The sequence below is a fragment of the Manduca sexta genome, chromosome 15, assembly GCF_014839805.1.
Source record: "Manduca sexta isolate Smith_Timp_Sample1 chromosome 15, JHU_Msex_v1.0, whole genome shotgun sequence".
In the NCBI taxonomy this organism is placed as follows: Eukaryota; Metazoa; Arthropoda; class Insecta; order Lepidoptera; family Sphingidae; genus Manduca; species Manduca sexta.
This window is the reverse complement of record NC_051129.1, coordinates 299848-324335: the sequence shown is the minus strand read 5'-3', so window position 1 is coordinate 324335 and position 24488 is coordinate 299848. Positions and strand designations below refer to the sequence as shown.

Sequence of the window (24488 nt, the reverse complement as noted above, 5' to 3'; positions counted from 1 at the left end):
TTACAAGGTTTTATGTTATATTTTTTTGCACAAATTGAATTATATATCATAGATTCTATGCATTTTTCAGTACTTTGCAATAATCCCGAGAGATAAATAAAGAGGGAACTATGAATTATTGTCCAACACGGGACCTTGCAATAGTGAGCCAGTCAAATGTAAATACTTTATTGTTTCTTCTTCCCGTCAGTTTTCTACAAGACAGGCGTGAAACCACGGCCGAATTAATTTACGTATAAAATGTGGTACATTATTAACTTTACTACTTGCTTTTACTCTTATTGTGTTTTTCTTTTTATTTTTTATTCTGCACCTGCCTCCGCCCTGTCCACACACTCTAAGGTTAACTAGGAGAGAATGCCCACGGCATTAAGTCGGTCTGTATACTATGTATACAAAGAGTATATTATATAAACAAAAATATAAAATATAATACCATATTGTTAATCAACTTAAACTCTTTGGAACCCTTAATAATTGGAGACAACTTTGGCCGTTGCCTTGGAAACCGGCAAAGTTTGAACAAGGCCAGTGGATAGGCGAGTGATTAATCGCAAGCCAATCAAGTGGATTATATTGGAGATAATTCTTATAGTTTATACAGAGAATTATCTTTACGTGCGACTGGCGTTTCTATTCTTATTCATGTTTGTTACCTTGAAAAATTGAGTTTATTTGTAAGGTAACGAAGATACTATACGATCGAAGCTACTAGCAAAAAATAATATATCATATTTTTTACTTTAAATGGAGTTTTCTTATTCCTAATTCTACCGCTTGATAAATTCTTGCGTGAAGTACGATTTCTAAATAATTCATATCAAAGCAACTTCATGATTAACCTTGAAAGTTTTTTTTACGTTAACTAAAGAAGCTTATTGTAGGTAATCTTGAAGAACCTTACCCTATTTCTAAAAAAATATATATATAAAATTTTCATTTCATTTTCAAAAACTATTGTACTTATTATAATAATGTTATCTTAAAAATATGTACTTAACTTTTAAGGAATTATTTGGTATTTAAAATAGACACAAAAGTTTATATATTTGTTCGCTTTTCTCTACGAATATTTAATGTGTTTTTTGTTTATTCTGTATACTTTCTAGTTTTGAAAAGATACTTTTCAGACGTTCATATACATATTCATGAGGATACTTTTCGATATAGATTGTATATTACATAATTAGATTTCGCGTAAGAAGTATTCAAATCGTGATTAAATATTCATATTGGGAAGTGTAAATACTGTAGAAAATAGCGGGGTTTTTGATGGTAATAACCTCAGTATTGTGTTTTAATTAGGATACTAACTGGGCTCTCGTGTTTTTTATATACAAACATTGAAATTATTTAGTCATTACGCAAATGTAGTTTTCGTTTTTCCTATGTAACATATTACACAAATATATAGAGTGTTTAGTCATCCCGCAGACGTTGATAACTTGTTTCAGCAATTTTAACTATCAGTTTTATTGCAGTTGTATGTTTCTCTGCAACTAGTTATCAGCGTTTGGGGACTGCCTACTGGACATTCTTTTATTAATTCACATTTTTCAATCTGAAAGCGATATTGTAATAAAGCACATTTTTTGTATGTTTTTATAAAATACCATAATTGAATATTATTATTTGTGTTTCTTCTTTTGTTTGTTTTTTAGCTGAGGCTTGCCTAATTAGTAAGTTAGGTCATATATAAAATTAGAATGCATCAATTTGAGGTGTTCCAACTTAGATATTTATCATCATTAAACAGTTAATGTATTGTTTGTAATCTATATCGAATGTGGATCTAACAGTTCGGTTTGCCCGCAGGCGACACAGTATGCCCGAGCGGCATGTTTCGCTGCCCTGAGGGCAAGTGCATCCCGGCGCTGTGGGTGTGCAACTATCAACGCGACTGCGAGAAGGGCGAGGACGAGTTCCAGTCGTGCCGTGAGTATACTTTATGTTGTCACCTACTAAATATCAATGAATGAGGGTCCATATAATCCGATTCCTGTCGGCTTTTCTATTTCTTTTCGGATCGCCTTTTTGATGTAGCGGGTTACCTTTGGGAAAATATTGCACTTCGCCGGTGATACATATATATTTTTTAAATTACCTATGCATCTTAAGCTTAGAATATATTTATTTCCTTATGCAAAAAAGCCGCGGTAAAATTCGGAAACTAGTTCAATATCAATAACATTCGCGTGAACATAAGAAATGATTATTTTTCATTTGAATATAATATACTTTAAATTATAGTAGAGTGAAATAAGATGTTGTTCGTACACAAAACTATGATACTTAATAAGTATATTATTTTTTGATGGATACACAATTTTAATTTAACACAACATCAAAATATCGTATTTACCTTATTTAACCTAATATTCCCTTCCAACGCCTTCCCATCAACCAAGTTATATAAAATTAACATAAATCGAGATGACAACTACGAAGAAGCAACGTTGATGATGTACGAAACAAGACGTATTTTTTATTTGTTATTTTTTACGAGCGTTTGTTTGTCGTCTAATTGGCCGGCGTCACGTGCGGCATCAACTGACGTCGTAACAGATATTGTAACGCGGACCTGTGACGCCTGACGTCGCGGCACGTACTAACTCCTTAGTATTTTGACACCGATAGGCACGTAATCGGGGGAATTTTTGGGGACACATGGCTCCTGTTTTTGTAACGTATCGATATTAAGAATTAATGTTATTTTATTATCATTACTGTAACAGATAACAGTCGTACAAATTCCGAGTAGGAATTCATAGTCATAGAACTGATTCCATACAAAGCTTATTGGCTTCCTTTTTCTGTAAATGCTGCCCATTAATTCGTAAACATAGTATAATTCGAGGATGCTTAGTTCGCCTAAGACATATCCATATTCTGGACTAGATGTTGCTCACGATTTCACTCGTGTGAAAAACCTTTCCCGTTGCAAAGTTCCCTGAATAAATGTAGAGGCCCATAGCGCAGTATGTAGGACATACAATGCCAGCACAATCCACTTAAAAATATAAAATAAATAATCTGCCTAACAAATATCATCCAAATTCGTTCAGCGATTGCTGCGTTTATTTCTAACAAATATTTTCACTGACTATCTCAGTTATAATATTAGTAAGACAAGATAGAATGAGTCTTATCCTCAATAACATAAACATTAATATTTCCCCCACTATCTCTCTAAGTCCGTCCGGTATTTCCCGGCTCACGTAGCAGCTGTCATCCCGGAGATCGCCGGACACGCGGCGTCGCCCGCAATTACTTCCGATTACTCAGTTAGTGTTAAAATTGTCGCATACAAAAGTTTTTCTGCATAGGAAATAAGCCAACGTCCTGGGAATACCATTTTCATTTACAGTTTTTGGGGTCAATGCCCGTTGACTATTTAGATATATAAAATGTTTTAAAAATTACGTATAACATGATATGTCATCTTTACGTCCATAAGAGAGTAATCAGAGGAAGTAATAAGTCCATTGTTTTTATTTACATCTTTTGTTACGGCTAAAGTATCGTCATAGGTATCAATTCAAATCCCGAGTCACTTCTGTTTCAAAATCGAAAAAACACACAATTATAGATCTTGGAATCAAACTAAAGCCTAAATATAAAATCTTATAATCAAATTAATAAGCGAGGAAACTCAAATTAATTTTTTTTCATATTTTATAATAAGTATTAGCCCCTTCCCCGAGTAAACGGCCTCGAGAATCGTGCAATACAGTTACGGGTAGGAATATATCGATTTACGAAAAAGTTGCTTAAAGAACATTTGGTATTTTAGAATTTAAACTACCAAAATGTTGTCTATCTAATAGTGTTGGTTGCTAATTACAATGATGATGATGAGATGAACGGACAACAAATGTAGTGGCATTTAAATTATGAAATAAAAAAATATATAACATTGCATAAATATACATACATACATAACATCACGCATTTTATCCCCGAAGGGGTATGCAGAGGCGCAACTAGGGCACCCACTTTTCGCCAAGTATGCTCCGTCCCATGATGTGATAGGGGGCGAGCCTATCGCCACATCGGGCACAAATTCCAGACACCGGGCTGATACTGAGCAGAAAAACCCAAATATCACTTTGCCCGACCCGGGACTCGAACCCAGGACCTCAGAGCGCTATTGTCCCGGACATGCAATACAACTACGCCACCGAGGCAGTATTGCATAAATATGACGTTTATTTTTTTCTGAATGCGTTATAACTCGACTAAATAGTTTCTAAAATATGGTTAACGCGCCGTTTTGCTGGCGGGAATGCATATCAAAAATATAAGTTATGACATTTCCCCTCAGGTAAATGACCTGTGTACTACATTCGTCACAAAATACAAGTTCGATTCTAATTCCAAATTCGGTAACAAACTTTTACAAAACAGCCAACAAACATCGTCTATATGATAATATGGGACCCTCTGGGGCGGGCCTGTACTCCTAGTACGTCCACCCGGCAGGGTGTTACTGGACAGATCGAACTGTTAGAGTTGAGAGAGAAAATTTAAAACATAAATAATTTTTAAAAGAAATTTGAGGAGAAACTAAAAATTTAAAAAAGGAACACCTTTTTATTATTATATTTTAATAAGGGTACTTATTCATGGCTGTCCGGGAACGTTATAAATTATGGTGGCCTTGTTAGCCCAAACTTGCCTGTTCCGATAGTTTGATTTGGGTTCTGTGGGTGAGCTTGACAGCGCTTACTAAGTTTGTAGTTCGCGGGGTTTGGAAACAATCTGTCTACATGTAACGCAGCAGTATGCAACGGACACTACTGATAGGTTCGATTTTTTAATAGTTAATTGTTCAATGGACTTAACACCTATAATATCAGCCCTGTATTATATACTTGCCCACTGCTGAGCACGGGCTTCCTCTACTACTGAGAGGGATTAGGCCTTAGTCCACCACGCTGGCCTAGTGCGGATTGGTAGACTTCACACACCCTCGAAATTATCAGTGGAGGTCAGTCGCCTCGAGGAAGCCAGTTCGCCAAGCTGGTCTAATTTGGCAAGTGTGGAGCAAAGTAATTGTTAACACCTACTGACTTAAAATTACGAGCGCAGTACTACACAGATATTTGGTATCCAAGATGATGCTATTATTATCGGATTATACTAGCACTCAGAAGCGAGCAAGAAACTCCTCGTTAAGTTGTATAAACATACACCTGGCTCTTGTACCTACTACGTTTATGGTGTAGATGGCGAGATCAGCACTCGTACCTAAGATAAACAATCTTTCGATATTCGAAAACCAAAGTGACCTATTTTACGCTACGGAAGACATCAGCGTAAATGACGTTGTTAAGTGCCGTAAACTAATGATGCGAATGGTAACGCGCGGCGATTATTTCACCGTGTGGTAATAATTGGGGCGAGGGGCGGAGAGAGCGGGAGGGGGGAGGGAGGGGGGGGTAGATGCGTTCGCAAAACAACGCGTGCCGTGCATTAATAGCTGTTAAGGCGCGGAAATGATACCGGAGAAGGGTCACTATAATATTAATACGATATTTTATGAAAATGCATGACATGCAAAGCGGTGAATAGATTGGAGTGGAATATGGGCCACTGATAGGTGAAGTCCGGTATTAACTCTTTCCGGTAATAGATATTCATGCCGATGGGGCCGCGAAACATAGTTTTTGTCTAATATTAATGAGTCTAACGTCTCAATACTCTCATATAAGCTAGCTTTCCAGGATAGAAAGTAGCTTACAACCTTCCCAGAGTATTAAAGTATCTCCATAATAAATTTCATAAAAATTCGTTCTGTACATTTTGAGAAAATCGATAACATACAGACAGACAGAAAATGTCTTCGTTTTATAACACGTATACATAAATAATTTAGGAATACATAATTCGGAATTAACGCAAATCATCCTGACCAAAGTTTAATATTTACAGTCTAAATTAGTCCACACATTCCGCAACCTTAACGCATTATGCAGACGCGTATCAGCGCTGATCAATGATTTATCTCATAAATCCCTGTCCGCGGCGCCTGATAGGGCACTAATTGCTTTTCACTTCTCAGGGTAACGTTTTTAACTCACTTAACGAGTAGTAGCTCGTCTGGTTAACTTTACTACCCGTATAGCATTAGAATTAAACAGAACTTGGAATAACAAGGCTCTACATAATACTGTCTGTATTGCTTAGAATGATGTTAAGTCACAGAACGCTCTATTACATTAGCTACAAATTCTAGATACAAAAGTTTTTACTCATTGCTCGGCGTCAGAAACAGTAAAAAATAATCAAGTATAGACGGACTCACTTCGTATGGCGACAGACATACCAGGGTACCAGAAAGCAAGAGTAGTAACTATAAGTGCCGTAACTAAAGGAGCCCGGAGCAGATCGGGAAATTCATATAATAAAATGTGTTCATAATTGGTGCTCACAGCGCTAAGGATGTTTGCCAATGTTAAGTTTGCTTAATATGTTAACTTTTGCGAATAATAAGCGGAATACAAACACCGAAAAGATAATTGAAATCGACTTAAACTTCGGGGATACAAACCTCTAAAGTAATGTTTAATTTACTTCATGGCTGTCTCGGTGGCATAGTTGTATTAGGATACGACTACAGAGCTGAGATCTCGGGTTTGATTCCCGGGTCGAGCAAAGTGATAATGGGTTTTTCTACTCAATGTCAGCCCGATCTCGGTAATTGTGAAAGTGTGTGCACCCTCGCCTCTGCGTACTCCTTCTGGTATAAAAGGCATGAATGTGTGCCATGTTTCACTTTCGTATATGGCAGGGTACAAAGTATAAATTTTAGGAAACTTAAAAAAAATCCTATGTTAAGTGTAATGGCTGAAAATGAAACAATGCCTTTGCGCATCGGTGGCCAGAAATCACATTACATTTTCCTTCAAACTGGAACACAGTAGCTTGTGCCTTGCACACTTCAGGGTTTCAGAAAACCACATCGACACTCGCATACGAAAGTACCTCCTAGTAACACGGAAGCGAGACCTCACCGAGAGCCAGGAGACGCAATCTACCCGTCAACTCACACACAGCAAACATTTTTCACAAGTGCACAAAGAATTTTATTGTAACACCGCCCGTCTCCATTGTCCGTGGCTTTTATCGACATGTCAGTTTGCCCCAACAGTGCATAATCGAATTTCAGCAGCCGGGAGTTTTTGATCGCTGTTTCGGGCGTGTTAAATCGAATGTTCGCGTTGGAGCTTTTTAAACGGTTTTTGTATCGAAATAGCGTTTTTATAAAGTAAACATTTTTGGACAATAATTAAATCTATCATTTTGTTTATTCATGTTTAAAAAAATATTTACAGATTAAAATCTTTGCATTTAAATTTTTCGATCCCGCGTCCGCCGATTTTACAGCTCTTGGATCTGCTTGACGATTCGTGCTTTACACATTCTAGGAATCAGGATTTATATAAAAACTTCTTTTGAAGTAATGACACTTCACACGGATGTTGCGCGTCATTCGCATTCACATTCATAGCGCGCGCGCGACCGACGCGGCCGGCGCCGGCGACACACGCCGCTACAACAAATCAATCACTGCGCAGGATTTATTAAAATATTGTGAATATTGCAAGCCGATGGCGTGACGAATAGCTTGATGCGTGTTTGTCATCCATAATCGTTTTAAAGTTCATTCAAACCGTCTTAATGTTAATGTTTATCTCGCAATTTAGCATTTTATATATAGTATCATGTCACCATCGGAAAGTTTAAAGTTTTTGTGATCATTGTAAATAGAAAAATACACATGGTAAAGTCAGATATGAAGTACAATAAAAAAACAATAAGACTTAAACAATAAATTAATGAGAGGAAGTAGAATGGTCCGGAGTCTAGACACATGACTTGTCGGCAAACAAGTGCGTGGATAAAAACGAACTTTTTTTTTAATTGCATTGAATGACGAGGCGAGTTAGCTTTCGCTTGGTAAGTGATACTACCGCCCATAAACAGTAGAAACACCATCCAACACCTTGAATTACAAAGTATTGTTCGGTATTCCACTGCGCTCGCCATCCTGAGATACGAGATGTTAAGTCTCATTACGTCCAGTAGTTACACTGGCTGGCTACAATGTCCTTCAAACCGGAACACAACAGTGACTTAACACATTCTTGGTCAATTAGCGATTTGATCAGGACAAAAGAGCATGGCAAAAATTGGAGCGCGTTTGTTGCGTTTCTACCCACCCCTAACAGAATAAGAGATATCAAAGTATCTGTGGGTACTCCTAGTTTGCAACAGGCTTTAGTTTGTGCGGGGTTACGTGGCACATTACAGCCGAATATTGCGCTGGAATAATGGTGATTGTATCGATGATAATGCTGCTGTGATTATGAACCTAACATTTACAGCGTTATTGTGCTATGCTCACGCGTTCAAGTCTGAGGGAGTAAGTAGTAATGCAACTCACGCCGCTTGAGCATATGACGGTCGGATAAACAACAAGCCTATAGCAACATCCACACCGTTTTTTCGGACTAGTATGCATAATTATAGATATATTGTATTATATTGGCTTTTAGGATATTAAATCAATACTTGTCAAGGTTTTTTTTATTTTTTGAATACACCATTTACCTTGATTTCACCGCCGTAACCTACTGCCGTCTTGTTTTCTTTCCGTTCCGTGTCATACCGCCGCGCACATTCCATTCCGCACATAATTACAATTCGCCGACCTGTATTTTGAACTATGATTCCTGGTGCTCACATATTTTTTATGATTTTTTAGTTAACCCACGAATACATTTCAATATTATTCAATATTATCAATTCTACTTTACAAATTTTAATCAGAATTATTACAAATTAATTCAGTAGGCCGTTATCGTAATGAACAAAACCTTCGTTCGCGGTTTAGTTATTGTACAGGATATTTTGGCGTAATACATTAAAATAACAATAACCGGCGTACAATTGCGTTGGTGATAAAAGCTATATAAAATATTTGTGTAGTGGCCACGTACTTGGTTGGATAATCTATGGGGCATTGGGCTTGATTAATGATTTATACTGCATGATGAGACGAGCTAATAGCTAGTCTGATAGTAAACGTTCCAAGACGACACAAAACTTTGCATAAAAAACGTACACTCGCGACGTCTCCTGTGCACAAGATATTATCCGGAATGAGAATCCTATTATATAGGGTAGATTTTTGAGACGGGACAATCTATAAAATGTATGTTGCAAGATTATTGCAAATTGACCTTAAATGTCCTGAAACCTATAATGGTCTCATAGAATATTTGGATACTTATAAGTAACAAGGTCGATTGGTATTGAAAATAGTTATTTCCTAAATTGACAATTATTTTGCTGATTTTTATTTTTTTTTAGATCTATGACGATCTTACCATGTTGCTGACTTACCTTTTTTGTAAATCAATATCACCGAAAATGTTACATCTATCTCCTACTACAGTTTCCTCATAGCCACTGCTGTTAAGGTAGTTACCATTACTGCATCGTCTCAAAAATCCAAACTGTTAATATACAATCTTTATAGTAATGTGAACGAAAGAAAGAATTGCCTGCACTTACTGTGAACTAGAAATGATGAAACAGGCGCTTAATCGTCGATTCCCAATATTTGCACGTGAATGCACGAGCGCATCGGACTCCACACATCAACCTTGCAGTGACGGAACAGATGGCTAGCTTGTACCACGTGAGCCCTGGAATCATAACAAGAGATGAAAATCTTCTCACCTCGCTAGATCCCGCACCAGAACAAATACTTGTGCCATTTGCAAATATTTGATTCGTCGTTCGTGCATCTGTTTACCGACTATGACAAATATCGCAAACTCAAAAATGTTTGAAAGAGGACCTGAAAACGGCATAAATAGGACTATGAATTTTATGAAATGATAAATCTACGTATGCAAACAATTTATGTTTTACTAATTCAAGAAAAAGAAGATTTGATTAGAATTTTGCTTTATCTAGTCATTATTTTGTTTGTATTTTCCTTCATTGAGTCCCTATTTACCCCTTGTCACTTATTTCTTCCACAAAAAGTGGTTACGATTGTCACTCTCACAATTTAATTAGAAACCGTAGCTAGGCGCCAGCCCTGTAAGCCTCTCGATGGTTACCAGTCCTTCTGCACTCGAGTGTTCAAGGACCCTCACTGTCGGACTAGTGCGTTGATTGATAGACGCCCTGATTGTAGCCGTCGCACCACTAGACATGCTCATCTCGATGAATTTAAATCCACCGTATTAGACTGATACTCGTCAGTGAGGAAGAATATGTCATGTTCAGAGAATTTAGGTTGGAAACCTCCAGAAGTTATTCAATATAATTGGTACCACCTTACAATTTGGGTTACATTCTAAATACACGGTGCCCCAAAAAGAACTGACTCATACCACGCTGACAAAATTGAAATAATTTCACAAACAATTTTAAAGGGTTACAACTTTTCACATCACATTTTGGAAAAACTAACCCTAAAGTATGCGCTAAGTTTTTTGATAAAATTCCGGCAGGCGGCACCCTTGTCACCGTCCGTCACAGATACGTCGAGTTCGGAACTTTTCTAATCCGCTCGCTGCCACCGTGATAACCCTTTCATATTCCGTATGATAATATCAACTGTATCTAACTACCCACAATTCTGTGTGAGAATTTTCGAAATCTGCGTAAAGAGGATTAAATTAAAAGTATAAAGGTACAGCTGTTTAGTTATTGTAGCCACTAGCAAACCTAAGGCATCTTATCTCATGAATGTCATTCAGCAGTTTCATAATTTGAGTTTCATGTTACGTTTTTGTTTTTTTATGTTTACGAGCATGGTTTATCATGAGATGAGCGATTTCCTCGACCTCTATTAAATATGCAGCAATGTAATCTGTTTGTTTGTCCACAGCGCCTCCTGAGTGCGAGGCTGGGCAGCTGACGTGCGGGCAGTACGTGTGGAACAAGACGTACTGCATCCCGCCGCACTACCGCTGTGATATGCATGTGGACTGCGTCGACGGCACCGACGAGGCTGACTGCAGTGAGTACCTCTATGTTCAGACTTAATAGTTACTATGGACCAGTATAGGTATCGTATTATGCTGGACAAGACGGTTTAGACTCCTGGATGAACATTTATAAAAAAAACGGCAAAGTGACCCTACTTGGTGGTTAATACAGTTGGGTCAAAATAGAGTGTCGACTGACGGGAAATGATTTCCCCTCAGTCTACACAATTATGCCTAGTTGAAATTACATGAAGTACAACTTATTCTAGTAATGGTTTGATATACTTTTATCCTAATGATTTCTTAATGATTTCTTATGTTTACGCGAATGTTAGACATTGAAATAAAAACTAAAAACTATTTAAACGGATTTTATCGCGGTTTTTTATATTATTATTTTCTCCCGACGTTTCGAAGACTTTGCAGCCTTCATGGTCACGGGGGGGGACTGAGGTGTTGTTCATCCGCAAAGTCAAAGTTACAATATCTACCTACATTTTTCAAATATACAACTTTTTAAAATTTTATCTGTTGACGGTCCGATCTACGCAGAATGAGCTCACAGTGTCTTGAGGTCTGGCAGCCGGTCTTTTGGGATCCGATTTAATTAAATGTAGAACAGGATCCCAGGCTTGTGCAAGCTTCCAACCATCTTCCCTATTGAAATTTGGGTGTTTTTAATTTCAATAGCCTCGCGAATCATCCTAGGCAGGAATCGGTGTTCTTTGGCAAGGATTTGTGGCTTGTCTAATCGCAAATAATGATTGGAGCCTCCTTCAGAATGTTCAGCGACTGCAGACTTCGTAGAGCGTCGGTGTTTCACGTCAGCTATATGTTCTTTTACGCGGGTCCCTATATTTCTTTTTGTTTGTCCTATATAAGAGAGGCCACAGTTGCAGTCTATCTTTTATCCTGCAACGGCAGTCACGAGTCTTCGTAGTAAAGGCCTGCTTAATGTTAAAATCGCAGCATTTGTCACTCTGTAGTCACTTTCGAAACCAGAATAATTATATTTTGAAGAATTTAAGAACCCAGAAGTGTTGAAGGGTCTATATAACCCGATTTCTGCCGGCTTCCTTTTATGTAGAATTTCTTTAGAATCTGATTGTCATCAGAACGATTTGCAGACAGCATGGATGCATATTAATACCTTCACGTTGCGTCGTGTTCTCTTACGAAAAATGCGACCTTTCGTCACCGGAACCGCGGGAACTGAATCACTAAAATAATTTCAAATGCCGAATTCCGTGTAACAGATTTGTCTCCCAACGCAATCTGCTGATTACGTCCCAGCGTCAGGATTCACGGAAGCGTGAAAATTTTGATGTATTGTTAGAGGATTAGTGCAGTAGATGTGGTCGGATTAAACTCGTCCTGCGAGGGCAATGCGGGGGACGGGGGGTCTTGCCCACAGCGACACGTCATAATACAGCGCATTGATTGCTTTCTATTTCGTTATATTGATAGGTAATGGTGTTTCTTTATGATATGATATTGTCTCATTTCCGTTATTCGCTTCAGTATTTTGTGTTTTGGTACTTTTCTGTCAATGGTATATATATTTTAACATAATTCTTTTCATTGTTTTTGCACCTTTTAAATTATAATTTTACATAGATTCATGATAAGATCAAAGTATTTTAATTTATTTTATTTTTAATCACAAAACGTGTTCATATTTTTAAGTTTATTATTGTAGGCAAGTACGTATATATTTTCATTTTGAGAAACTATGTTGTATATATCCACGTACGTACGGAAGTCAACACTGCTAGAAGGTATCACAAGTTCCCAAGGGTACGACTAAGTTTTAATGCGGTCCCGCGGGACTTGCAATCGATCCCGCATGTGAATTCACTGGAGTCGGATCCCGGGATATATGTTACTTGATAATTTGATTTGTGAGACATTCGATAGTGAATTAATGCAAGTTCTCATTGACATTTACATAGATTGCACCTTTCTCCTATTTATACGAAATTGTTTGGTATTTAGGCGGGAAGTAGTAAAATATTTGATTATGATTTACAATATTTTTCTTAAAACCTCTCAATTCAATTGATTTTGAATTAATTTGTCATATTGCAATTGAACACCTGTCTCTTTTTCTTACCTTTATATTTAAGATTTTACACTCGCCTAGCATAAAACCCACAGTAATAGCAGAAAAATACCGTAAATTTAAATTAAACTTTATTAATTTATTTCATAGTACTTTATCCAATACATTGTTTAGCAAAATTATTAGAACTGGCCTTATTTAATAAATTGCATGTTATTAATTGAATGCATGCAAGCGCTGTACTAATTATGAATAATTACTCTCAATGCAATACTTTAATCTCGCCTTGTTAGTATTGCAAATATAAAATACGTATTAAATGAATATCACAGGAAATAGAAAATAATTTTCAAACACAAAACGTAATTCAATTAGAGTCCAATTAGACTTTCAGTTATAATTATCAATGCATTCATAAACAATATTTAAAAACACTGATACCGTACGCCTTTTGAAAGAACACGTTTCAAACGAAGTAACAAGGCCAACGTAAGCTGACCTCCTAACACCGCTGTGCGCGAACATTTATGTATATCCCAGGAACATGTTCCTAAAACCGGGGTTCTTGTGAAATTGGTAGTTTCCCTGAAAGTACCCCGGAGCGAGGAAGTTTTAATGGTGTGGAAATTGCGTTTTTGTTTAGTCTTCGTATCTGAGATGTGCCTGTTTCAATGTAAATCTGTTGTCTTTGAACATTTTCTTGGAATTATGGAGTTTGTGGCGACTTGTTACGATTCCGGTGATTGACTTGCATTGTTCGTTCTTTGTTAATGAGTTTAAATTAAATTAATAATATTTTTGTATCTTGTTTTATGGCAACTGTACTTTGAATTATGGCGTACTGAATTTGATTCTCTATCTTGAAATGTTTTTTAAAATCCGACAATATTTTAAAACCAGCAACGCATCGACGATTCCATTGTTTTTGTAACCGAAAGTCGTGACATTCATCAGAAGACATGCTCGTTACAATCCTTCTATCCACACTCAGCGTCTACAACGAGGTCCGTAAAATGTACATTTCAACTCCTACACAAACTTGTTCTTGCAACTTTTAATAGACTGCAATTACTATGTAGTTTTATTAACTGCAGAGTTGGGTGGTCCGCACCGTGCTCTGTGGGAACCGTTTGCTTATATATGTGGATGATGTGATTAGATTATTTATCTTGTATTTATTATTCAAGCCTAATTTGAAGTAGCGGTAACAGCTTAGTTTGGTGTGGAACAGTCTGCCGAGACGAATGTCCGCAGGTTCAAAACTCAAGGACACGCACCACAGATTTTTCTTAAATGATGTGTGTATTTTTTAAAGTATCGCTAGCTTTCACGGTGTAGGAAAATATCGTGAGGAAACCTGCATAGCTGACAAATTCTCTACTGGAATTTTTAGGGCGTGTAAAGTCTACCGATCCGCACTAGGCCAGCGTGGTGGTCCACCACAGGTGGACTAAGACCTTATCCCTATCTCTTATGCGTGGTTAGCGCAATAACCTTTTTTAACAACTTATTTTAAGTACATACAGGAGCGACGTTCTTTCTGAGTATATCGCCACATTGGAGTGTAACAGGTAGAACTTGAATGTATATGTATGTTGTCGATGATTTAAAACATGTTGCCTTGAACTATATTTATTATCAATCTGAAGTTTTATTAACACTTTGTTGACCTTCCATATTAGCTAACTGTAACGTCGGGAACTTATCTTCTTGTATCTTTATTATAAAAACAGTAATACAATAGTTTCCTCTGACGATGTCCACAAACTTCTCCAGGTCCCGAGCCACTCCTTCTGCGCCAACAGTTGTATTTATTACTACAAACACGCTGCTAAAGTTATACCACAATTTGACCAGTCGAGTCTTGCAAGTTTCGGTGCAGGCCCAAAGGGACCCTAGTTTCGAGTTAGAATGCCTAATTGTTGTTATATCTGGGCCTGTAGAGACCGTATCTGCATATAAACAGTAGTCTGTTAATTCGTTAGTGCATTCAAGCGGCTGAACTGATTTTGATGCAGGATTGAGTTGAATGCTTCAGTAGGTAGATCTGTATAGGCGATGAAACTGCAAGAGATATGAGGAGTCAAGAGAGAATAAATGCAAGCAAAAACTAGCGCATTGGATTCGATTTCATAAAGGCTAATATTAGAAAAATGATATTTCATTATACGTTATTGTACATGAACAGGAAACTTCCTTTTGTAATACCATTTTCAGAAGAAAAATATAAATAAATGTGCAGTTTTAAAATATTATATGTATTTGTTAATGTTATTTCTAGATCTAAACAAGATTTATTTGAATAGAAAATATTTTTCATATTTATTTCCTGAATATCGTAAAATATAGCAATCGGGAAATCGAATCCAGTACTTCAATTTCACAGCCTTACACTGACTAGACATCTACGAAAAATAAGCACTAGCATCTCAAACCCGACCCAAAGTGGTCCCAAACATTAAATATTCCCATAAACGTGGCAAAAATATTTGAATCGCGATATGATGCTTGGCCGGGCAGTGGATCCGCCGATAATATTTACGACGGTCTGCCCTGATCCCAGCCCAGTCCTAAAGATGTGCCAACCGTCAGCATAACGGGATAATATGGGCGTTAGAATTATTACACGCCCCAGAGATAACTTTTATTAATATGTTTTGAACCCAGATATGTCACTGCATACCCCGAGTTTTGAGAATGGGAATTTTTAATAATTTTAAACAAAACTTTGGTTTCCGTTGATATATTATTTAGGTGGTAGTAAAAGTATCATCCGTTTTATTATGTAAGTTTTATGTTACAATATTTTATTGTGTATCCTTATTATGAAACATTATTACGTATCAATTGCGTATAAAATAGCGGAACATCGCCCCTTCCTTCACATCCTAAATAAACAAAACAATTTATATAACATAGTTAATATGTCAAATATAAGTCTTTGTGAATCGTTAGTGAGAGAAAAAAAAATGTACTATCTGAAACTTTCAATAACAAAGTTCATGCCATCACTCACTACATCCTACTTGTAGTTATAGCATTTATCGATACGCTATCGAGCAGCTATCCTGATCACGATTGCATAAATAATTGTTTGCTATTATAGGAAAGAAGAAAAAATGCACGGTAGAAAAATCCTGTAACATTAAAACATAAATTTTTAAACATAGGGCCGCTAGCCAACGTTGTTGAATGCACTCTAACTTAATTTTTATAGCCTTAAACTCGTCTCGGAGGTCTATTTTTGCATAACTTTGTATGGAAATTGCGTTATCTCGAACAGGCTGAAACTTATGGATGTCACGAGGATTTGGGTAAAAATAATGGGACATATTTTAGAACGAGATAATTTTGAAGAACGGTGTTGTAATATTTGTCTACTTAGAGCAGAAGTTATGCGAAGGGCCACGTTGGTAACAGATTACCCTCGCCTGTAAACACCCTCATAAGTAATATTGTGGGTGCGTTGTCAACCTATGGAAATTAGAAAGAGGCGATTTTAGCAATCCCACTGAACGTGTGAAATCCAACAGGAACGTTTGAAACTAACTAGGTACTTTTGAACAATCCATGTATTTAACGTTTTCCTTTCTATTTTCTAGTGTAAAGTTAAAGGTGACCAATCGTTCTCCTAGCTTTTCCCCAGGGCTATCTTTATGCTGATGAGCGGTTTTTCGCATACGAGAGAAGTTCAAAATAGATTGTGCTTCTCGTTATGACTTACCAATTACCATAGAAATAAAATATATCTTTGGATACTTATGCATTATTCTATGCTGACAACGAAAAATTACTCTTACATACAAAATACATATCTTTCTCAGTAAAATCTAACCTCTTATTTCGTACTCCGTATTTTTCTTAGCTTATAACTAGAAACATTCCAATAGGCCTAGAACAGAGCCGCGCGCAGGTGATGGGACCTGTTGATCCAAACGCGTTCTGCGAGCGTTGACACGCGCGACACGTGACGCGTCTATTTGCATTCACCGCACGCACATACCCATAAACCCTTTACCGGATTGTGCGCTTCAATATGATTGTACTTTGGGAAATGTTTTATACAAGTGCTTGTGACTGCCTGTGGAATTTCATTTACAGTTTCTTAAATTATGTATAAGATTATAACTCTGTTATGTTTAATAATAATACTATTATTAGTAGCGTTGATATCATTATTTTCAAATAAAGAGACGAGCAAGTAACTCTGTAAAGCAAATAGCACTACACTGAGCGAAGAGTTAATATGTAATCACAGTATTTTATTTGTTCCAGCATATCGCAAATGTCAAACTGACGACTTCCAGTGCGGTGTAGAGGGCGCGGGCCCCGGGAAAGTGTCCTCGCAGGGGCCCTGCATACCTAAAGAGAAGAAATGTGACGGGTAATACATTCCGACATATTCTAATCGATATTCCTACATATCTACATTGTGTCACTGTGGATTATTCTTTACTTATTTGTATTTAAGAAGACATTTTGTTAATCTATCTCTAATTATATTAGTCTATTTAGTTTTTATTGATGATGGAATCCACAATTTCTATCGGTGTTCATGCATAATATTAGCCATATAAATTACAATAAAATGCATGGACCCAGCAAATACATATTCCAGTACAATTGAAACTTCTACCTCTTATTTCACAGCCTGAAAACAAATTTTATTACAACGACATCTAGCCAAAAATCTTAGAACTAACTTATTAAAAATCTCATTAAATTGTTTTCGTGCAGGTATTTAGACTGTAGGACGGGTAAGGACGAGCAGAATTGTCCCACAGACTCGACACCCTGCCGGCTGGACCAGTTCAAGTGCGCTACAGGGAACAAGTGCGTCGACGCTTCTGTGAAGTGCGACCACAAAGACGACTGCGGCGACAACTCAGACGAAGAACATTGTAGTGAGTTGCCCTTTATTACACTTTTGGAGGTTTATGCTTAAATTAAAGGCTTTTCCCAAAATAAATGTAATAAGAATAAATTAGGACTTTGATTTGCGTATTTAGCAGAAGGTTTACGGACCATTAGTAATTGTATTTTAATTCAGATGCAGGATATGTTTCCTGTTTACATTCTTTTAGTTCCAGGAACAATCATAATTCCTTTACAAGCTTAAAAATCCTTTTTATGTATATACCTGAATATACCTACCTACCTACCTACCTACCTAAATATAGATTTTACATTAAGGTTGTGTTATAAATCTTCATTCCACAATGTCTATTTCGAAATATCGAGTTAAAGAAAACCAATTCCACATTTTAAAGGTAAAAATCTAGTATTATATGTGTTTTAAAATATATCTCGACTAAAAGTGAAGTTGTGCGCTCCGTGGAGTTACAGAACATCTGAACTCGCCTGATTTATAGCGCCCAGGTACAGGGACTTTTAAAAGCATCACGTCAAACTAACAAACACTACACCAAAGGTTTTGCATTGTTGAAATATCGTGGATTTATTACTAATATTATATTTAAAATGACATCAACCGTAAAGTGAAATGCCGTGATGAGAAGTCTTCTCTAACCCTTATATGTATTATCTTGTTTTGTTTGTTAATTTTCACCGTGGTATTGCATTGGAGATTGATTACGTAAAGTATTAATTACTATGTATTTTCTAGGTAATTTTCAATTATAATATTCGGTAAATGTATAAGTACGCATAACAAAACTATCTCATATTCTTATATTAATTCATCAATCTTAACCAAACATTTGTTCCCAGGTTTTCCCCCCTGCCACATCGGGCAGTTCCGCTGCAGTAACGCGCTGTGCATCCCCGCTACCTACCACTGCGATGGATACAAGGACTGCGCGGACGGCTCCGACGAGGCGAACTGCACCGCCATAGCCTGCCCCGATAACAAGTACCTGTGCCCTAAGGGAGGACAAGATGGAACCCACAAGTGTATCATGCGGTACCAGCTGTGTGACGGGAAGAGGGACTGTGAAGATAATGCTGATGAGGAAGCTGCTTGCTGTGAGTTCTTTTATTTATAAGCTGTGTGATATTTTTTTTGGTGCCACACAAACTAGCAATTTGCATAATATTTTAAAGCACATAATGTTGTATTACTGATTGCGGAGCGTGAAGAAGCAATTATGCAGGCCGGCATGACTGCCGGTCGGCACTTTCTTTGAGCTCCACTTCACTTAACATCAGGTGCAATTAAACTACTTTGCCGAACTACGATAAAAAAACATTAAATTGATTCAATTATACTAGTATTGTTTTAGCCTGGTTTTAGCGATAAATTTTCTTTATTATTTTTGTTACCGTGACGATTCTCGCGATAGGTATAATATAAAGTATATGCCTAAGCTCGAAGTAAGAGGATTTATAAGTTGTGTTCTTACCCGCGACTGTCTACTATTTCTCTATTCCACTAAATACATTTTATCTTCCAGCAACGGCCTCCTGTCCCGCCTTGGACTGTGAGTACAAATGCGTGGCGTCTCCGTCTGGCGGAGCGTGTTCCTGCGCGGCCGGACTCACGCTCTCGGCAGACAACAGGACCTGCGTGGACCGCGACGAGTGCAAGGAGTGGGGCTTCTGCCACCAGCTTTGCGTTAATACTGCTGGATGTAAGTGTTTTAGTTTTATAAAGTATTATTACTTAGCAGTAAAATACCCTACTTAAATGTATTAGCTGTGTTCGAAATTAAACCGTGGAATTTAATGTATTTGTAACACACATAAATTTTATTTTTACTCTCCTCTACATAAACAGTAATCATATCAAATCTCCCACTCCTCTGTGCACGCAATGTGCTTATAAAGGGGTATAACATTTTCTCTTCGCGTATTAATATATAAATTACTCTAAGGTTTAATATTTTTATTAACTTTAAGATACATTTGAACTTATATAAATCAAGATTTTGATTAGCAAGTTAACTTACAGAAGTTGACTTCCACAAGCAATTTTTGCTATGTAAACAATCACGACTAGATGACTGCAAATTATAAAGCTAACAGGTCTGGTACTCGCTAGTCTAAACAGATAAATAAATCATCACAGAACGTATCAATCAATGTGCGTGTATATTCCAGCATATCGTTGCGCATGCGCCCCCGGGTACTCGCTGGTGGAGGGGCGGCGCTGCGTGGGCGGCGCGGCGTCGGGCGCGGCGCTGGTGCTGGCGCACGCGGGCGCGGTGCTGCACATGGACCTGCACGGCCGCGCGCCCGTGTCCTCGCCAACGCCACCGCGGCCGCCGGACTCGACTACCACTACAGGAGAAATCTGCTGTTCTGGTCCGATCTCAAGACTAGAAAGGTCAGTAGTTTCAACCAAATTAAATATTTGATTAAAGGCTTGTTGCGGATAAATTTAATAGTTGCTAGACGCATATTGTATTATGAGGGGCTGAATATATTTTGAACAGATTTTATTTTGTGTCGTTTTTTATTGGCCCCAATAAAGTTTTACAACTGAGGAAAAGTTGAAAAAAATGACAACCAACATGGTGACTTGACGATACCAGAAGTAATGCTGGTCCGTGTTACGGGATATATGGAATGTCGAAACCGCGTCGAAACAAACTATGTTTGTCTATATCATACAATATATATTTTTTGTTTACAGATCCACTCACAGCATCTGAGCGTGCCAGCCGGACTGAACAGCTATGCGGGTAACGACATCACGGTCGCCGGTTCCTGGGCTCCGGTAGCCCTGGCCGTGGACTGGGTGGGAGACAAACTGTACGTGGCAGATGCCGTGGGACAAAAGATTGATGTTTTCGAGCTGGATGGAAGACTGCATGCCGTAGTGCTGGGCTCTAATTTGACGAACCCAGCCGATTTGGCCCTGGATCCGACGCTGGGTCTGATGTTTGTTGCTGATAGTAGCCAGGTGAGAAATTAATCATATAACTCATCTAGTCTACAGATTTAAAAAACTCAATCTATTGCAATAACTTTATCAGAGTTGAAGCTGTTTTCTTTTACTGTAACAAATAACTTTAAAACCTTTCAATATTCCAATACTTTCCTTCCAGATTGTTCGAGCTAACATGGACGGTACCCACGCGAAATCGATCGTATCAGAAGCGGCCTACAAAGCATCAGGTATAGCGGTGGACATCATCGCGCGCCGAGTGTTCTGGTGTGACTCCTTACTGGACTACATCGAAACGGTCGACTACGACGGCAACCATCGTTTCTTGGTCCTCAGAGGACAGCAGGTCCCCAGCCCTTCAAGACTCGCTCTTTTCGAAGACAGGGTCTACTGGTCAGACAGCATTAAACAAGGCATCAGTTCAGTCAATAAATACGAAGGAGCTTCAAGTATTCAAGCCATATACAAAATGAAGGATATCAGGGAACCCAGGGCGATCACTGTCATACACTCTTTAAAGCAAACTTCGGTCAATAACCCCTGTGGTAACAATAATGGAGGGTGCTCCCAAATGTGCATAGTGACAGCTATTCAAAATGGTGGCCTGGGGTACCGCTGCGCTTGCAACATCGGCTACCGGCTCGAAAGCGATTTGCGTAATTGTGATTTAGTGAATGAGTTCCTCATGTACTCCCAACAGAGATTCATTAAAGGAAAGGTCCTCAATCCTGTAATCGAAGGGTTCAGTGACGCAATCTTGCCTGTTGTGTCACGAAGGGCTAGATTCGTTGGCTTGGACTTCGACGCAAGAGATGAACATATCTATTACTCTGATGTGCTACAAGATGTGATATACAGGGTGCACAGGAACGGAACGTCTCGGGAAATTGTCCTCGCATCACAGAACGAGGGCGTTGAAGGACTCGCGGTAGACTGGGCTTCGAAAAACCTTTACTACATCGACTCTAGGAAAGGAACATTGAATGTCCTTTCAACGAGGAACGTGACTTACAAAAGAACTCTTCTGAAAGACTTAAAAAGACCCAGGGCTATTGTCGTTCATCCCAACAAGGGTTTCATATTCTTCTCGGAGTGGGACCGACCGGCAAACATCAGCCGTTGCAACACTGACGGTACCGGGCTTCTCGTTTTCGAAAATGTTACTCTCGGCTGGCCTAACGGCTTGTCCATAGATTTTGACACCGACAGAATATACTGGTGTGACGCCTTACTGGACCACGTACAACATTCCAAACTGGACGGTACTGACGTGAAAACTGTCAATTCGAGGCTGATCAGGCATCCGTTCTCGATAGTTATCAACAAAGAGTTCATGTACATCACAGACTGGAGACTAGACGCCATCGTGAGGCTGCACAAACTGACCGGGGAACAGGAAGACATCATGGTCCGTGAGCCGCAAACCAACAGGCTGTACGGAGTGAAAGTCTATAGTGAGAATATACAGAAAATAGACCCGATGCAACCCTGCGCGAGGAATAATGGAAACTGCCAGAAGCTTTGTTTCGCCATACCGAGGAATAACACCGAATTCTTGACTGTTAAGTGCGGATGTCCTTACGGAGAGAAGTTGGCGGCAGATGGTCAGAATTGTATCGCCGATCCTAACTCGGAGCCGCCCGTGCAAGCCTGCCCGCACTCCTGGGACTTCACGTGCAATAACCAGAGATGTATCCCGAAGAGCTGGGTGTGCGATGGGGACGACGACTGTCTAGACAACAGCGATGAGGAGCAGAATTGTACCAGTAAGTAAACACATAACTTAATATTTCATCTCGAGCTTTCATGGATTTCAATTATCTTTGTGAATGACACATTACTCCTAAATTGGTACAAAACCTAAGTAACTCAAAGGTTTAATGAACATAAAGTATTTGCTCCTTATTTCTCCATCTAATAATGCCTCTGTGTAACTAATATCCGATCAACATAATACATCAAGAATTATCTTTACAGAAACAACATGCAGCTCATCAGAATTCATGTGCAAATCTGGTCGTTGTATACCTGCGACTTTCAAGTGCGACTCTGAGAACGACTGCGGCGACTTCTCTGACGAGACGGGGTGCGTCAACGTGACCTGCAGCTCCTCGCAGTTCCAGTGCGACAACGGACGCTGCGTGCCCAACACCTGGAAGTGTGACTCCGAGAACGATTGTGGAGATGGCTCCGACGAGGGCAGCCATTGTGCTGAAAAGACTTGCGCTTACTTCCAGGTTAGATTGGAAAAGATATTTCCATTATAAATGCCATGTTATTTTTATTCCGGCAAGAGAAAGATTTATAATATTACGTAGTAGCAGATTCAATGAGAGACGTTGTGATTTAAGATGTTTATAAAAATAAGTCGTTCTATCCCACTGGATCTACAAATGTCAGGTCGCTTTTGTGCTAATTGGTAATTTACTATCTCTTAAAGTGTGTGTTTGCACTACATCTGCAGTGGACAGTCTGAGTACATATATTTCACCTATCTAAACACACAATGTAATAACGTCCTGTTGCGGTCAGTTCACATGTCCGCGCACGGGGCACTGCATCCCCGCGTCATGGGTGTGTGACGGGGACGACGACTGCTTCGACAAGCAGGACGAGGCCGACTGTCCGCCCGTATCCTGCCTCGCCAACCAGTTCAAATGCGCTGACCTCAAGCAGTGTGTGCAGGTAATGGAAATTAAATCTATATTCAATATGTTATTTGAGTGAGTACCACTGCTACTAACATTCACAATGCTTCAGAAATTATAGATGTATTCCTCTACTAAACCAATCAGCTCACTAACTGAACACAAATATTCGTATAATTTGTTTCGAATAGCACGCCATTGTCGTCGGCAATCTAGTATAGACTCAGTTTAAATAAATTGATTTCCTACGAGACAAATTATTAATAATAATGTTTGTAGCTTCCACTATGAGGGTTTACTTATTTTATGCTACCTAATGTATAACAAATGTCATCTAAACGGCTGTAATCCTCTTTCTAGGAGGCATACAAATGTGACGGCATCCCGGACTGCAACGACGGCAGCGACGAGGCGGGCTGTCCTCGCTGGCGCCGCACCAGTGCCAGCCAGACAAACAGTTCCAGTGCCGCTCCTCCGGGATCTGCATACCCACTACCTGGTACTGTGACGGTGAGTTGACAGCTTTTGATAATGTTACTGATGTTTTTATAATGATGATACCTACATAAGGTATTTCTTACCAAGGAGTGTACGTGAACTGATAATATGAGACAGGTTACGTCTACGACTCTCAAACTATACAAATTGATGACGTTCAATGTCAACACCTATCCGAATGAATGAATGATACGCAGGCACGCCCGACTGCGAGGACCTGTCGGACGAGCCGGCGTCGTGCGGCGCGGCGCAGTGCGGCGCGAACCACTTCCGCTGCGACAACGGGCGCTGCGTGTTCAAGGCCTACGTGTGCGACGCGCGCGACGACTGCGGCGACGGCTCCGACGAGGGGCTGCAGCACGCCTGCACGCCGCCGCCGTTCAGGTCGGGGCTCATCTTGTACCCTAAATACGACC

The 24488-nt window shown here is 38.9% G+C and overlaps 1 protein-coding gene across 1 annotated transcript in view; it reads left to right on the top strand.

The window, feature by feature from the left end:
* Window positions 1-24488, top strand: part of LOC115446433 (low-density lipoprotein receptor-related protein 2) — a 214189-nt gene that overhangs the window by 160233 nt on the left and 29468 nt on the right. Inside the window, 6 exon segments of the mRNA XM_037438826.1 lie at window positions 1816-1935; window positions 10916-11047; window positions 17353-17461; window positions 17815-17981; window positions 18808-19062; window positions 19491-19667. Of these exon segments, the coding sequence (XP_037294723.1) occupies window positions 1816-1935; window positions 10916-11047; window positions 17353-17461; window positions 17815-17981; window positions 18808-19062; window positions 19491-19667 (960 nt within the window).